The 15,740-nt window shown below is 47.2% G+C and overlaps 1 protein-coding gene and 1 long non-coding RNA gene across 4 annotated transcripts; both read left to right on the top strand.

Annotated features, from left to right (window-relative positions):
* Nucleotides 1-182: 182 nt before the first annotated feature.
* Nucleotides 183-7,274, top strand: LOC113970611. Of its 2 annotated transcripts, none has more exons than XR_003535224.1 (4): nt 183-743; nt 1,800-1,923; nt 5,085-5,178; nt 5,649-7,274. It is a non-coding gene; the product is annotated as an uncharacterized LOC113970611 (long non-coding RNA). The 2 variants fall into 2 exon arrangements; XR_003535225.1 differs by having other exon boundaries at nt 4,921-5,178.
* Nucleotides 7,275-7,884: 610 nt separating this feature from the next.
* Nucleotides 7,885-15,533, top strand: P2RX4 (purinergic receptor P2X 4). Of its 2 annotated transcripts, XM_027689787.1 has the most exons (12): nt 7,886-8,064; nt 8,584-8,731; nt 10,644-10,715; nt 10,810-10,885; nt 11,361-11,457; nt 11,628-11,708; nt 11,815-11,956; nt 12,265-12,401; nt 13,730-13,823; nt 13,908-13,973; nt 14,064-14,159; nt 14,839-15,533. In XM_027689787.1, exons 1-12 carry the CDS (start codon nt 7,934-7,936, stop codon nt 14,869-14,871), a joined length of 1,173 nt encoding a protein of 390 aa, XP_027545588.1. In that variant the 5' UTR covers nt 7,886-7,933; the 3' UTR covers nt 14,872-15,533. The 2 variants fall into 2 exon arrangements, with proteins under 2 accessions (XP_027545587.1, XP_027545588.1); XM_027689786.1 differs by lacking the exon at nt 14,839-15,533 and having other exon boundaries at nt 7,885-8,064; nt 14,064-14,812.
* Nucleotides 15,534-15,740: the final 207 nt, after the last annotated feature.

The raw sequence follows: 15,740 nt of genomic DNA, 5'->3' as shown, positions 1-15,740 counted from the left end.
AACTTTGGGCAGAAACTGTGGGTTTCTCAATCTATCATCAGACCCAGACATGACATTTCATATAAAACTGTGAAGGAAATTACTTCACCCTCAGCCAAAACAATGACAAGCACTGTTGACCCAGGCAAAGGGCTAAGTAAGGATTGATGAGGTGTGGCAGGACCATGGTTTGGGTAGTTCTTTCTACAGCTTCCTCCTATAGAAAGCTGCAACAATCTGAAATGTCAAGCTCTCTATCTTACATTTGAGGAGGAATCCACTGACAGGTTGAAACTGTCTCTAATTGGCGAAAAACTCTCGAGTAAGAGCTTGTTTATTTACAAGAATTCAAACAGGAAGATGTGTGAATTGTAATGCAACTGTTAAAAACCAGTGAGGTCAGTGGGGCCCTGTAGAATCCATGGAAAACCTCTGTAAGTGAAAGAGATATCTGCATTTTTTTGGGTCAAAGGAAGGATTTACTTTGACAAAGTCATGAAATTTTAGGGTGATCCCTTTGCCTAAGCACTAATAGATATCCTGTATGTAAAACAGCTATTTCCTTCACAGCCATAGTGTTAAACACTCATTATAATACTGGAATAATTGACTTGTACCAACCTGTCCTGCTCTGTGAAGTCATAGCCCCCAGCTGGTATCATCATGCAGCTGCCATAGAAACACTTTTAGGTGTCTCAGGCTCATCTCGAATTCACCAGAGACATTTGGCTCATTAATTCAAATGTCAAGGAAAATGCAGCGACGTAAGAGAGGCTTAATCAGGCTCTGAAATCAGAAAAGTTCCCTAACGTGGGGTTTTCTCCTGCAAGGCTGAGGGAGGGCTCTGTGGTGTAGAGGTTCTTTGTGGGTTCATTTATCACACTGAGGTTCCTTCCTCCTCCCAGTGGGGCAGGCTGGCTGGCTGTGCTTTCTGCTACAGGCTGGTGCTTGGGGATCCACCTGAGGCCCAAGAACAGTCTCTTCATCCTCTCCAGGTAGATGATGAGAACCTCAGTGCTGGCAATCTGAAACAGTGAGATAAGAAAACTCTAGGAAAAAGACTCCGTGGAAAAACGCTGCTGTGACCTAGAGAGTAGGGTGGAAGGGCCTCATAGCCATCTTTTGTTGTAACCCCATGACCCTACAATATCTGACACAAAAATGTTCTCTTTCTAGTCTGTAGCACCCAAAGCATCAAGAACAATTTATGAAATATTTGCTTTCAACTGAAATTATGGAAATTATGCTCCCGGAGAGCAAGTGATAATCAATTTTAGCTCTTCTTGACTGGCTTTGAAATATATGTGTAAGAAACTAGGTCATTTAGAACTTCTATTAATTCATTGCTTTTAAAAGATGCGAGCACGTGTGCACCATATATAAGATATAAGATACACGTTTCTACATTTATATATCTCATCTTCTCCCTAATTTGGGGGTTTCTGCAGACACTGAGCAGTTTTTCCAGTTTCAGGTCCCCTCCAGAGCCCACAAGGCCTCCTACAGCTCCTTCTGCTGAGGTTTTTCAGCACTTTAAAGCAATTTCCATTCCCTTCTCCTGTGGACAGAGTTATGATCTGAAAAAGGCTTTGTCGAACAACAGGAAGGCTGCAATTGTTCATACAGCATCCGGGAAAGATATGCATGAGCTTCCTGAGTTAATGAAATCCTAGGGGTTTTTTATAAAGTTTCAGTGACTGCCAGTCATTCTGAAATGTCACACTGCGTGGGCTCTGCTGCGGATGCTACACTGGGAATTTTGCTTTTAATTACATCTCACAGTTCACACATTCTGTCTTGTTTCCTAACCTTCTCTAAAGTGCCAGGAGTCGGTCACTACCAGGCACCAAAAATAATGGGAGAGAGGTTTGGTTCTGATCTATAAAGTTCCTTCACAACTTCCATTGGCAAGGAAAAAAATGGAAGACTCACTAAAAAGCAAAGGTGAGTGTTTATTTCCTACCAGAACAATGCATAAGACCAAGGTCAGAGCCAGGAAGCTTTGCCATGTGGTTGAGATACCGAGGTAGCAATGTTGGGCTTTGGTTACACCCATGATTGTCTTTATTGTCCAAATTCCTTTGAAAGGTCTCTACAAGAGGCCTCCTTTTCCTTCCCCTTAGTTATGGCAGGAGCAGAACAAAGCCATTGCATGTTGGCAAGGAGGTTCTTCTAGTTTGGATTGTTCACTTCTGCCTGAGGCAGGGCACAATTGTTGGATTAGTTGGCTGAAGGACAGGTGTTCACAACACCTTTTTCAGAAGAGTTTTGGATCATATTCCAGATGCTTCCCAGTGGATTAATGATGGACAGTTTCACATTGTAGGTTCATTCATTTTTAGTTCTTTAAACATTAACTTACATTATTAATGTCTGAACTGTTATATGGTAAAACTCATCAGTGACTTTCATGTCCAGGTAACATCCACAAAAGGTCGTGTCTTTGCTTTGCAATTAAGTCTCATTCATTGACTTGGTTTAGAGGACACTCATGAGAAGTCCCTCATGGAAGCTGCACATCATCCAGCTAATGTGCTGCTTGTCATCACAGACCTCTGATGCAGAGGCATTGCTCAAAATACAACAATAGGAAGAATATTCCCTGCTTAGGAGCACTGTCCTTTACGAGGATGACTGCTCTGAAGGTTGGGTTTCCCCCTTGGAATGGCTGTCCTGATGGAAATAAAAATACTCCTGATCAAGCCTATGGCTCATTCTTACACTCTTACCTGTGCAGCTCTGGTGTAAACAGCCACCTGTCTGTGGGGACAGCAGTGAAACTGCCAATTCATGGGGCAGAAACCAGCAGCTGCCAAATGGTGTAAATTCTTACTACTATTCTATAGCAAGATTTCTATCAGAAGCCTCCTGAATTCCCATTTCAGCTATATGTACAGACTCTGGTTAGGCTTGGCCCACACAAACAAGTGCAATAAAGAGAGAACAATTTATACCTAAAACTAAGAAAACCACCCATGTCTTTCTTGCTCCCCTGAGCCACCTAACTCCCTGTATTTCAGTGTTATTCTTAGCAACATAATTCCTCCCACTGACAGCTTTCCAGGTAATGGTAAAGTAGCATAACATTAACTGATGTATTTAAGTAAAAGAAGTTAGTTAATTTGATGTTTTAGGCCAGCTGTTCTGAGGAGTTATGAAGATTTCACTGTGCTAATAAAGAACAATGTTCACTTCCCAAAATTTAATTACACCATGTAAGTGCAAACATTCCTCAATGCTCTCTGAAGAGTGAGTAGTAGTGCTCTGGAAAAAAAAGTGTAAACTGGCATTCTTTACTCAAAAAGGTTGTGCATTCAGGCCTATATCTGTGTGAGAGACAAATGGCAAGTTCAAATAATATTTTAGCCTTATTAATCCTTCAGGAACTAAGAGAAATAAGGAAAGCTTGGGAACAGAGCCTCCCAGAAAAACTGTTTCTCTCATGCAATGGACAACAGAACTGTCTATTCAGCTATACTGGTTTCTACTGGGGTAAAATCGCTATAGCACAACAGATGTGCAATTCAAATCATAAGGTGAAAGTGTTTAGTTTACACAGGTAAAAAGGTCAGCTCTGAGCACAAAGCTGTCACAGAGCTTCTATGCCACCAAGAGTAGATGTAAAATAACCTCTATCCCGAGGGCTAGGAAAAACCTCTGATCCTGGAAAGAGTTAGGAAAACTCTCAAACAAAACCTAACTGACCTGCAGGTGTCAGAGGCTGAGCTGGCCACTAAAACACGTCCTGGCCACAGAGCGTGGAACCAGTCAGCACAGGGAAATGGGCATTTCATGTCTGTGCAAAGCAAGGAGAAAGCAGAACACATCCCAGTGTGTTTTTCTAAGTGACTCACTGCCTTCAGAGCATACAAATCAGATTGTGGTGAACGGGAAGCAAATGATCGCACGATCTTGGGAACTCTGATTAAAGGCACTCGAGTCTGCCAAACTTAGCTTGCAGTAGGATGTGCAGGAGAGAGTGGAATCATTTAAAAGCTTGCTTTGGGCTGGTTTTTTGGCATCAAGATGGCAAAGCAGAGCAACAGGGACTGAACCCAAAGAGAAAGGGAGGAGGAAAACGAATTTTTCTTTAGATCTCCACAATCTGAATGAGGACCTGGAGATGGCAGCAAGCAGAGGGCTGAGCTGATGGCTTTTACACCAGATATATCCTCTTAAACACTTTCCTCTTTTAGTACTTGAACAGGCAACCAACTATAGAACAAAGTTTGAATAGCAATGACAGAGTGATCTATGAATATCTGCCACCCTTGGAACTGACCTTCTGTCTCTTCAGCTAAGCAGATTCCCATTCAGATTATTTATCTAAATGAAGGAGAACAGGACTCAGAGATCACTCAAGTAAACCAGTCAAGAACAATAAAGCACTTTGAGTCCCCACAACATATCTGAGACAGAAGGCATCTGGGTGTTGTTATCAGAGGTTGGATATTAATACCACTGTGTGGTTTAGTATGTCTTACAGTTTAATGTAATGATTTTTGTCTGCACTGCCAGCTTTCCGTAGTCAGATTTAAAAGATCTCTTTGTTCCATGCTCTGTGACTGCTTATTGATCCATAAGCTGATGTGAGCTGTGCATCAGGAAAGTTTATGATAGAATAAGAAACTGGAAGGTAGGAAAGGCTCTTGTGATTTTTGTCACTCTTTACTGATCAAAGAATGGAGAATGCTGAAGTGTGCTCAGGAGTTCAGAGTTGGTCCTGGATAACATGATATTAAAACCTTCAGAGCATGGGCACTCTTGTGTTTGCCAACTCCCCACATATCCTCGTTGGGGTTTTCTATCTGCTTTACCTGCAATTGAGCTTCTTTCTGCAGCTTTGGATTCCAATTTGAAATGAGACAGCAAAACACTCATTGGACATTAGTTGGATTATTAATTTGTTTAAATCTCTCTATGTGTGTTAATTTAGTTTAGATTGCCAGGTCAGATGCCTGGCAAATTCCCTTCATCAAGCTGGGCTCAGCACCTTCATTTCAGCAGGCTGAAAGGGCTGGAGGAGGAAGATCTATGCTGTGTTTGTCTTCAGTTCTCCAAGTAATTTATGCCAGCTGACAATGCTCATTTTTAATGCTGCACAGGTGATGCATGTCCTATGTTGATGAGCCACATGTTACCTTGATAAAAAAACTTCTAAAAGCAAATTTGCAGCACCCTCAAGACAGTATTGTTGAGGTAAAGACAGACACTTAACCTCTGGGACCCTCCATTCAGAAGAGAGAACTGAGGGTGTCATCCCAAACCGATCTGGGTTTCTGCCACCCACCCATATTTCCAGATTAGATTCTGAGGGGCTAAAACTAGATTCCTATTGTCCACTTCAAGGTAATAAGTCCTGTGACCAGAGGATGTACTTTCTGGAGTCAATTAAAAATTGCTGCTTTCCTGTGGTGGGTGTGTGCCTGCAGGAGTGCGTCGGTGTTCAAACAACTCGTGAGGTGTCGATTTGGTTTTGCTCGGGTGGGTGATGCCAACCCAGAAAGACAATCCTCCTCCAGATCTGCTGATCTGTTGTCACTATCCCTATTGTGCTGTATCAAACTAAAAAATCCAATAGTGAGAATCCCTGTTGAAAATTCTCCTTGTGGTTGGATGAAGCAGAAAGTGCTGTTTTCTTTAATTTATGTTGGGAATTGTTGTTGCAGAGCCACCCTGTGAAATTTTGTGATGCTGGCAGCTGCTGCACCAGCCAGCCCAGCAAGAACCATGATTATGAAGAATACGAGCTGGGGCAACCCAGAAAGAAGGGACCTCTTCACCAGGCTGCCAAAAGTGGTGCTGTTGTGGCAAATGCCAACCAACACAGAAGTACCATGAACAGCTCTTGCTGAAGGAAAAAAGGGCAGCACATCACAACCTCCCACTGGTTGGTCGCTGGTGCTGTCTGGTCGCACCCCGAAGAAAGCCAAGAGTCGCCTCAAAGCACAACCCTGAAGGAAGGAAGCCCAAAAGAGGAATCACTTGGAAATGTGGTGCTGAGTATTTTTCTACCCCACTCTCCCCAGCTTTCTGCAGCCCTGGATCAAGAGGCTCTGGACAGAGGCCACAGAACAAGTTTCCTAACTCGTCAGTGAAGGCGCCTCATGGTCTGACCAGATTAAACACACCCATTTTAGATGGTTCCAGTGACACAGACAAAGCATTTTCTGAAAAGCCCAGCTCTTCTCTTTGTATTGTTCTTTTTAGCTTGAACTCAGGAATTACATGAAAAGTACTTTTACCCTCTTTGTGTAATATTTTTGGGTATTTCATTCACACTCATTGGAATTGTAATGTTGGACTGTTTGTTCTTACCTTCAAGCAGGCCTTGCTTCCTGAACCTCCTCCTCCTGAACTTGTGAGAGTAGCTCTGTGCTATGATGTGTAAGGTCAGAGTACAGCCGAGGAGCAGCGAACTCAGGGTAGATTACTCTGTGCTCCAACACTTTTTCCATTCTCTATTTTTGTTATACTTAGGCATGTTCTATTTTTGTAGAACCAAGGTGAGAAGGATTGTAACAGGTATGTTCTGCACTCCTTTCAACAAAGCTTTGTTCTCTCTGAGCTAACCCAGCAGTTTGCCATTTCCATTTCCCACATGTATTTGAAGATACATTGCTGGCAGATTATGCCAGCTGTATTTATATCTTCATCAACTGTGTTAACATTCATATTGCAGCATCTTATATATCTAGAGTGGGAAAATATTACTGTAGGCATTAATGCATTTCTGTTCTAGCATATGAACCAATTCTCCTTTTGAAAATAATTACACTGAATATTCACCCAAGACTGTGATTTTGATCTCCTCTCACATTTGCATCAAAGTTCTTCCTTATCCTTTCCCCACTTTTTTTGGTCCTTTCAGTTCTGACTGTTTTTATAAAAAATAAAGCATTTTACTAATATATAGCTTACCTAAAGCTCTTTAATTGTTTTGTACTCCCTGAAATTCCCACTGCCACTTTGTCAGCTCTATTCATCTCTTCCTAATTATTTACTTGCTCTTATGAGGGTTATGGTGGTGTTTCTAATATAAGCACTGTGTTGGGTATCTCAGCACCACGTGGAAGGTGCATGAATTAGGTGGCAGATCCCTGCTTTTATACCAAAGTTTAATTCTGCAAGAGGATAAATAAAGGATTTGCTCCCTGTGGATGGGAGTGTGATGGTCTTCAATATGCTCTGCTCTCTTTTGGAGGCAGGTGCTTAGTCCTTGCCCTGAGCTGGATGCAAGATACGAGTTGGTGTTAGGGGATCCCTACTCCTGCCAAAACTGTGTTGAGTTCTGGGCTCCTCAATTCAGGAAAGACATTGAGGTGCTGGAGGGAGTCCAAAGAAGGGCAATGGAGCTGGGGAAGGGTCTGGAGCACTAGACTGATGAGGAGCAGCTGAGGGGGCTCAGCCTGGAGAAAAGGAGGCTCAGGGGGGACCTTCTCGCTCTCTCCAATTCCCTGACAGGAGGTTGTAGCCAGGTGGGGGTCAGGTTCGTCTCCCAAGTAACACGTGACAGGACAAGAGGGACATGGTCCTAAACTGCACCAGGGGAGGTTTAGATTGGACATCAGGAAGAATTTCTTCACAGCAAGGGTGATTAGACTCAACAAACTGCCCAGTGAGGTGGTGGGCTCACCGTCCTTGGAGGTGTTTAGGGAAAGAAGGGACGTGGCACTTATTGTTGACGCGGTGGTGTTGGGTCACCGGTTGGACTGGATGATCTCAGAGGTCTTCTCCAACCTAATGGATTCGATGATTCTGTGCAAACAGCCTTGGGCAGCCTCTGCCGCCGCTGGCCTCCCACAGCGAGCCCGGCGGCGGCCCCGGGGCTGCGGGATCGCGCTGCGGGCGGCTCGGGGCGCTGTGGCACCGCGGGGCTGCCGCGGCCCGGCCCGTGAGGGCTCCGTCCCGCCTGCCCGCCCTTCCCGGCCTCCCGCCCTTCCCGGCCACCGCCATGGCGTCGTGCGGGGCTTTCCACAGCTTCCTCTTCGAGTACGACACCCCCCGCATCGTGCTGATCCGCAGCCGCAAAGTGGGGCTCATCAACCGCGGGGTGCAGCTCGCCATCCTCGCATACGTGATCGGGTGAGCGGGCGGGGGCAGTGCGGGGGTCCCGGGGCGGCCGTCGGGAGGGAGGAAGCGCTGGGAGCCCCCAGGGCGCGGGGCTGAGGGGCGGGGGCCGCCGCCTCCCTCAGGGGCCCTGAGACGCCGGTTCTGTCAGGGGGGGGCGCGGGCTGAGGGGAGTCGGGAGCTCGGAGCTCACCGAAGGGTCATACGGAGGTGGTGTCACTGCTTAATGGGCAGACTTCACTGGGACTGTGGGGCTGCAGACAGGACAGGACCCCTCAGGAGCGGGACCGTCCCCGGGGGCCATTGCCGCTCACCCAGCGGGGCTGGGCATAAAAGCAAATTACACCCTGCAGACGATTCTGAAAATAAAAAATGCCCCCCTAAAAACCACAAGGGAGATTGCCTGTCCTGTGACCCTTTTGTAGGGAAACACTGTGAAACTATCTGGACTGGCCCCTTCAGGTGACATATGGGAAAAGGAGAAATTCCGACCATGTGTGCTTGTTTTAACTGCTTATCTGTTGTTTCTTGCAGGTGGGTCTTTCTGTGGCAGAAGGGCTACCAGGAAACAGACTCTGTGGTCAGTTCTGTGACCACGAAGGTGAAAGGAGTAACGCTGACAAACACATCCACCTTGGGAGCCAGGATCTGGGATGTAGCCGACTATGTCATCCCTCCTCAGGTATCAGTCACTTTCCCATGGAGAGGGAGGGTTTTCTAGCAATCAGCTACTGCTTTGCTAAAGTCCACTGAGAGCAGAACAGCTTCAGCTCCAGCATGGCCTTGATATAAGAGAATAAAGCAGCTTTGCTTTGTTACAGATCATGCTGAGCACCTGCACCACGAGCCCTGGGGAAGTTTGTTTCAAGAAAAGTGTATCTATGTGCTTGTGTAGAATCACAGAAGGGTTTGGGTTGGGAGACCCTAAAGATAATCTAGTTCCAACCCCCTACCATGGGCAGGGACACCTTCCACTATCCCAGGTTTCTCCAAGCCCTGTCCAGCCTGGCCCTGAACACTTCCAGGGATGAGGCAGCCACAGCTTCTCTGGGCAGCCTGTGCCAGGGCCTCACCACCCTCACAGGGAAGAATTTCTTCTGAGTCTCTTCCCTTTTAGTTTAAAACTGTTCCCCATACTCCTGGCACTATCTGCCCATGTAAAAAGTCCCTCTCCCTCCTTTTTATAAGCCCCCTTTAAGTACTGGAAGGGGCTCTAAGGTCTCCCTGGAGCCTTATCTTCTCCAGGCTGAACAACCCCAATTCTCTCAGCCTATCTCCATAGCAGAGTTACTCCAGCCCATGGAGCATCTTCATGGCCTCTTCTGGACTCGCTCCAACAGGTCCAGCTCTGGTGGCCCCAGAGCTCAGCAGTTGCAGGTGGGGTCTCACAAGAGAGAAGAGCAGAATCTTCCCACCCTGCTGGGGATGAGCCCAGGATAGGGTTGGATTTCTGGGCTGTGAGTGCACATAGCTGGATCATGTTGAGCTTCTTGTCCACCAACACCCCCAAGGCCATCTCCTCAGGGCTGCTCTTGATCCGTTCCCCACCCAGCCTGTATTTGTGCTTGGGATTGCCCTGACCCTCATGCAGGACCTTGCACTTGGCCTTGTTGAACTTCATGAGGTTCACACAGGCCAAGCTCTCCAGCCTGTCCCTCTGAATGCCATCCCTTCCCTCCAGCGTGTGACTGCACCACACAGCTCGGTGTTTTCACCAAACTTGCCGAGGGTGCATCGATCCCACTGTCCATGTTGCCCACAAAGATGTTAAACAGTGCCGGTCCCCTCAGAGGATGAAGAACTTGGCAGGCTTCAGGAAGAAGTTGCAACAATAGCCACATGTCCTCTGTCTTACTGCTCTAAAGCAAACGGACCCAAGTTAGCTTGTTGGCAGAAACACCAGGAATAGCCTGTGAGTCACTTAATCCGGAACTGAACAGGAAGCTCTGCTGTAGTTACTGATTGACTGTGTCTGTGGCAATCTGCACTCTGTGGGCCATATGTGGTGGCCTTTGGGATGGGCAGCCACAGCCAAGCTGCTGGTTGTGTGTCCCTCTGTCTGCATGACATGTGATGCAGACAAAAAGACAGATTTAGCCAGATTTTGGCTGAGTGTTCATATTTGCATATCAGTGGAGCAGAAGCAAACAACAGATCCGGAATCGTACAGACTTGAAAGTAATGAAAGTAAAGTAACAAAAATGATGCTCCCTGAAGAAACAAACCAGGACTGGTCAGATTTCTAATTGATATGTTGCAAAAAGAAAGAGAGCTGGAGCTCTATTTCTGCTCCTGCCTTGCAGCTCCCCTGAGGAGCTGCGTGATCTCTGTTTTCATAATGGGAATGAAGAAATTTGGTCTGAGTGGGAGGACAGAAAGAGTTTCTAGTCCCACAGTTCTTCCTCTGGCTAAACACAGCAACATCAAGCAATTCATATGAGAATCTGCTCCTTTATTGCTGTGCCAGCACTGTCCAAAGCAGGTCCCTTCTGTGGAGCCACTTGGGCTCTGTCAACAAAGGTATTTGGTATGGTGCCTTGGATGCTCTTTGCAGCCTGTCACTCTTAAGTTGCCTTCTTGTTTTGCTTGTTCAGGGTGAGAACACTGTGTTTGTCATGACCAATGTGATACTGACGCTGAACCAGAGCCAAGGCCGCTGCCCAGAGGTAGGTGCAGGATCTGCTTTAATCCTGCCTCGTGTGGGTGGAAGTGTGGGGGAGAGGGTTCACAGAGCTTAGTGAAATTATTGTTCCTCTCCAGCTGCCAGATGACAAAACAGAGTGCCAGGTGAAGAACGACAGCTGTGTTAAAGGATATGTCAGCACCCACAGCAATGGTAAGAAACCTGCTGCAATGGTCTTTCAGTCTGTGTTGTGATACCTTTGTGCTGTGCCTTCCCTGCTGTGAAGGAAGCAGCATTTCCCTTCAGTCTGCTTGTTCTCCTTAGCTCACACATAGGAGAACTGAAAGGGAAGCTCAGATTTTTCTGCTTGGGGAGAGAAGATGGACTGTGTTGGGTGGATGCTGGGTAGATGTGGGCTTTGTGGGTTAGCAAACGGTGTGAGGGCTTTTTCAAGGCCTTGAGTCCCTGAAGCAGTATTTCACATAGATGAGGATTTGGCTCAGGAAAAAGACCTGATGCTCCTTTCTCTGAAATTTCACTACAAAGTGCACTGGAAGATAATGGGGGTCTTGGCAGTGGCACTTTGCCCTGAGAAAATTGTTTTCACCATATGGAGGGAGGAGATGTCATGGGACAAATACTGCCTCTGGTTTTGATTAGTAGTACCTCCATGCACATGTCTTTCCAGGCATCCAGACTGGGAAGTGTGTTTCATACAACAGCAGCATTAAGACCTGTGAAGTCCTTGCATGGTGCCCTGTGGAGGATGACAGTCACATACCCAAGTGAGTGCTCTGTCTCCCTGCTCCATGGTGGCCCTCCTGGGATGAGGCTGGTGGTATGCAGCTGATGCTTCTCCCTTGAGGTGCTGTTGGGAAAAACTGAAGAGATGAGCAGCAAGGACCCTGTTTGTGAAAGTATGTTGTACTTATTTACCCTTCCTCTTGTTTTGTAGGCCAGCGTTCCTACAAGCAGCTGAGAACTTCACCCTTCTGGTGAAGAACAACATTTGGTACCGCAAGTTCAACTTCAGCAAGTAAATAGTGGGGGGAGCATTGTCCTGTCTGATCTTGTGGACTGTAAAGGGGAGCTGGATGGGTGGAAGAAGATGCAACAGCTCTTCTTTCTCTGTTCCCCTGTAGGCGAAACATCCTTCCCACCATCAACTCCAGCTACCTCAAGAACTGCATCTATGATGCCCACACAGACCCCTTCTGCCCCATCTTTCGTTTAGGGCAAATAGTTGAAGCTGCAGGGCAGGACTTCCAGGAAATGGCTGTGGAGGTATTTGACAGACCCTTCTCTTGGGCTTCAGTTCTGTAAAAGAGGAGTGGTAGGTGGCTCTGCCTTGTGGCATGAGCCACAGAACACAGAGTAGCTGCAGAATGGAGAGCTGCTCTGGCCAGGGGGACTGGAGTCAATTCTACTACAAATAATTGGCCTTGGCTGGTTTGGGTGGGGTTATGTGCAAGACCCTTCTGTAGTAGGCGGAAAGAGTGTTTAACTGGGACTGGGACAAGAGCCAGTAAATCAGAGTCCTGGTCAGCAGAGAGCCTTCTAGCAGAGACCTTCTGCTCTCCTCCACTTGGCAGGGTGGAGTCATGGCACTGCAGATCAACTGGGACTGCAACCTTGACAGAGCTGCTTCCCACTGTGTGCCAAAATACTCCTTCCGGCGCCTCGACAACAAGGACACTGCTCACACCGTCTCACCTGGCTACAACTTCAGGTAACGTGGCTGTGAGGGCACCTGTGGCTCAGCCTGCCACTGGCAGTTGTGGGTAGTTTTGGGATTTCTGTGGTGCTTAGAGAGCACCACAAGAAAACTTGGAGAGTTCTGCTGATGCTGTAAGACAGAGTGGGTGGGATCCTCACTGTGTGCAAACCACACCAGAGGGAGGAGGTCAGTGCAGCTCCAATGATTGCGTCAGTGTCTTGAGTCATGTTTCCATCAACTTTTGGGTGGCCGTTTGGGCCATGGCATGGCAGTGGGAGAACTGAGTGTTTCAGGGTATGCTGATAGGGCAGAATTTGAGGTGGCTGAGAGGTGGAGGTGGGAGACCAGAGCATCGCCTTAACTGTGCTTGAGGGAAAAACTAACCTCTAAAAGTGTCTCTGTCAGTTGAAAATCATATTTAATGGCATACACCACCACATAAACATTCTGGCCACATAAACATTACAGTCCAGCACCTCCAGTAAAACACCAGTGCAGAGCCAGGCAGCTGGTTTCATCCAGACTCAGACTGTAATAGTACAGATTGGCCACCTTGCCAAGGTCCTTGCAGGATTCCTGCTGGTGAGGAAACACAGCTTGTTGTTTCTAGAATCACAAAATCTCACTTAGCACAGGGGATCTTTTGGTGGACCTTGGATGAATTCAGTGAGGAGCTGCTGTCATGCAGACAGAAGGTGTGTTTGGGAGGTGCCAGGCCTGCAGGTGTTGGGGGTGTCAGGCGCAGGATATCCCAGCCAGATCTGAAGTGCTCTTACTAATTCCAGACTTTGGTGCAGCCCCTTACCAATCCTTTCTCTTCTCTTCCACCCTCTTCTCTGCTTCCTCATGGCTTAGTGAACCACGTGGCAGAGTAAGTCTGACCTCACTTATTTGTTCTCATCTCTTTTCCCAGTCATTTGCCTGCGGGCCACCCTGTGCGGGACACGGAACAGCCTTTGTGTGGCAGCCGAGCCGCGCTGCTGCTCCTGGCCCTGCCCTCTCGTGGCTGCCTGGTCCCTTGCAGCTGCCTGCTCCCCTCTGTCGTGTAGCTGAATTTCTTCCCATTTGTCCTTCTGCTCCCCTACTACAGCCAACTCTCTCCCTTTCCTTTGCTTTGCAAGTTCCCTGATTTGGCTTGTGATAACTGTCGTCTTAAATTCACCTGTTTTGGGCTTTTCTCCTACAAGTGCTTGCCTGCATGAAATCACCATTTGGGGTTTGTGCCTGGAAGTACCAATGTTCAGCCCATCCTCTTGGGACGTGGAACCCACCTGGATGTTGCATGATCACATAAGCAACCTCAGAATTTCCAGCTAAGCTCTGACCTATCTTTTCTCCAGGTTTGCAAAATACTACAAGAATAGTGATGGCACTGAATCACGGACGCTTGTCAAAGCTTATGGCATCCGCTTTCATATCGTAGTGTTTGGAAAGGTAGGGTGACAGTTCCTGGAGGTGTTGTAGTGAGGACTTTCAGAGATGCTGAAAAATAAATTCAGCCTTGTAACTGTCTTCTAGGCAGGAAAATTTGATGTAATTCCTACCATGATTAACATCGGCTCTGGCTTAGCGCTGTTTGGTGTGGTAAGTGACACTGTCTGCACTCGGACTCAGTTCTGGATTAGTGCCTCAGTTCTGAGGATCATTGTCCTAAACTCTTTCAATCTCCACTAGGCAACAGTGCTGTGTGACATTGTTGTTCTGTACTGCATGAAGAAGAGGTACTACTATCGGGAAAAGAAATACAAATATGTGGAGGATTATGAACTGGTAAGCATCAATGGAGGCAGGGGAAAGGCAGAGTTGCTTCCTCCTCTGACTCTGGAGAGATTCTGAAACAGGATGTAGAAAGTCCACATCAAATAGGGATTTTGAACCACAGTTTTTAGGAAACTTTCTCTTTGTTAGAGAAGCTAATTTTTACCTCAAGGCTGTTGCAGGGAGGAGCACTAGAAACAAATATTGTCATGTTTCCTGGGCAACCACTCTTGGAGAGAAAAATACACGTTCAACTTGTCATGCTCCTACTGCACCTCCTTTTTGGGTTGCAGTCATTGGCAGTTGCCTTCTGAGAGCTGTGGGGAATGGCTCTGTTCTCATCAAATCCTTCGATCTTGGCTTTTGGGGTTCCTGTGGCTGTAAACAAACCCACTCAGTGGGTTGGTATTTTCTGAGACCAGCCACAGCTATGGCTCCCTCCAGGGTCCAAATGCTCTGCTTGGTTAATAGAAGGATTTAGGGAGGTGCTTGTGCTGAGGGTGGAGCTCAGCCCTACAGCCCTGTGCTTGGGGGCAAGTGTTGCTGCTGAGGGTGGATTTCTGAATCCTTGTGGCACTGGAAAAGTAAAGTCTGAGTAACAGTAGCTTGCCTGTGTAGGGGGTTTTGTGTGAGAGGAAGAGGGAGAAAGAAGAGTTTTCTGGCAGAGAGCTGTAATCTCTGATCCTTGCAGGGAGTCGGTGAGACATACGGAACCAACTCCTGAGCTCCTGCTGCTGCAGCACCAACTGCTGCTCTGAACTGCTGCTGTGAACGTTACTTGTCCCTGTTGTGAGACCACCCCCTCTTCACTGGAAGGAAGTGGGGAACCAAACTGAGAAAGGGACCATCTTTGCTACTCTTCACTACTTTTCCTGGCTGGAGCCAGGCCCCAGGGAGAAGAACTGGGTCTGCTCCCTGCCTGCTGTTCTTTCCAGATTAATTGCACTAAGCACAGAGGGAGAATTGTGCTTCATGACATCCAGGCCTCTGCTCTGGCCACGCCTGGGACTGAGACATTGTCATTTTGACTGTCCTTCTATCCCTGAGCTCCCTGTGCAGAGTGCACAGGATAACAGGCATGGATTCTTCCTTACAGTGAACATGGCCCCTGCCAGCTGTTGCCTAACCTTGGGAAAGCAGCTCCTTGCTGTTGTCAAGTCATTTTTCCTTGTCCTGAAGGATTGTGAAGCTTAGCTGAGCCTGCACCTATTATTTAACTGTGTCTCCAAGCTCCAGTGGCCACAGACGAAGATAAAGCAGTGTCTGGCTCCACTGTGCTGTGATAAATGGCTCACTGATTACAGAATATTTTTTTTTCTGTTTTGTCTAATTTTTATGGTACTACTTTAAATTTTACTTCAATAAAATATTACCCTCTCTCAGCCCTCTTAGAGTCCTGCAGGCTGGGTTTTGCTTGTTCATTTCTCCCCAGACACCATCTGTCAGTGGAGAGCTGTCAAAGCCAGGGCTCTGTGGGCTTTGTCTCTTGATTCTCCCAGCAGAAGTGCTGCTGCAACTACAGCTTCTGCTCCACCTTGGTTTTCCTGACACCTTCTCTGTGTCTGTTGCATTAAAACCCTCTCCAAAGGAAAA

Source organism: Neopelma chrysocephalum, unplaced genomic scaffold (genome assembly GCF_003984885.1).
Source record: "Neopelma chrysocephalum unplaced genomic scaffold, ASM398488v2 Primary Assembly neopelma1_77, whole genome shotgun sequence".
In the NCBI taxonomy this organism is placed as follows: domain Eukaryota; kingdom Metazoa; phylum Chordata; class Aves; order Passeriformes; family Pipridae; genus Neopelma; species Neopelma chrysocephalum.
This window is presented reverse-complemented; position numbering and strand designations above follow the sequence as displayed.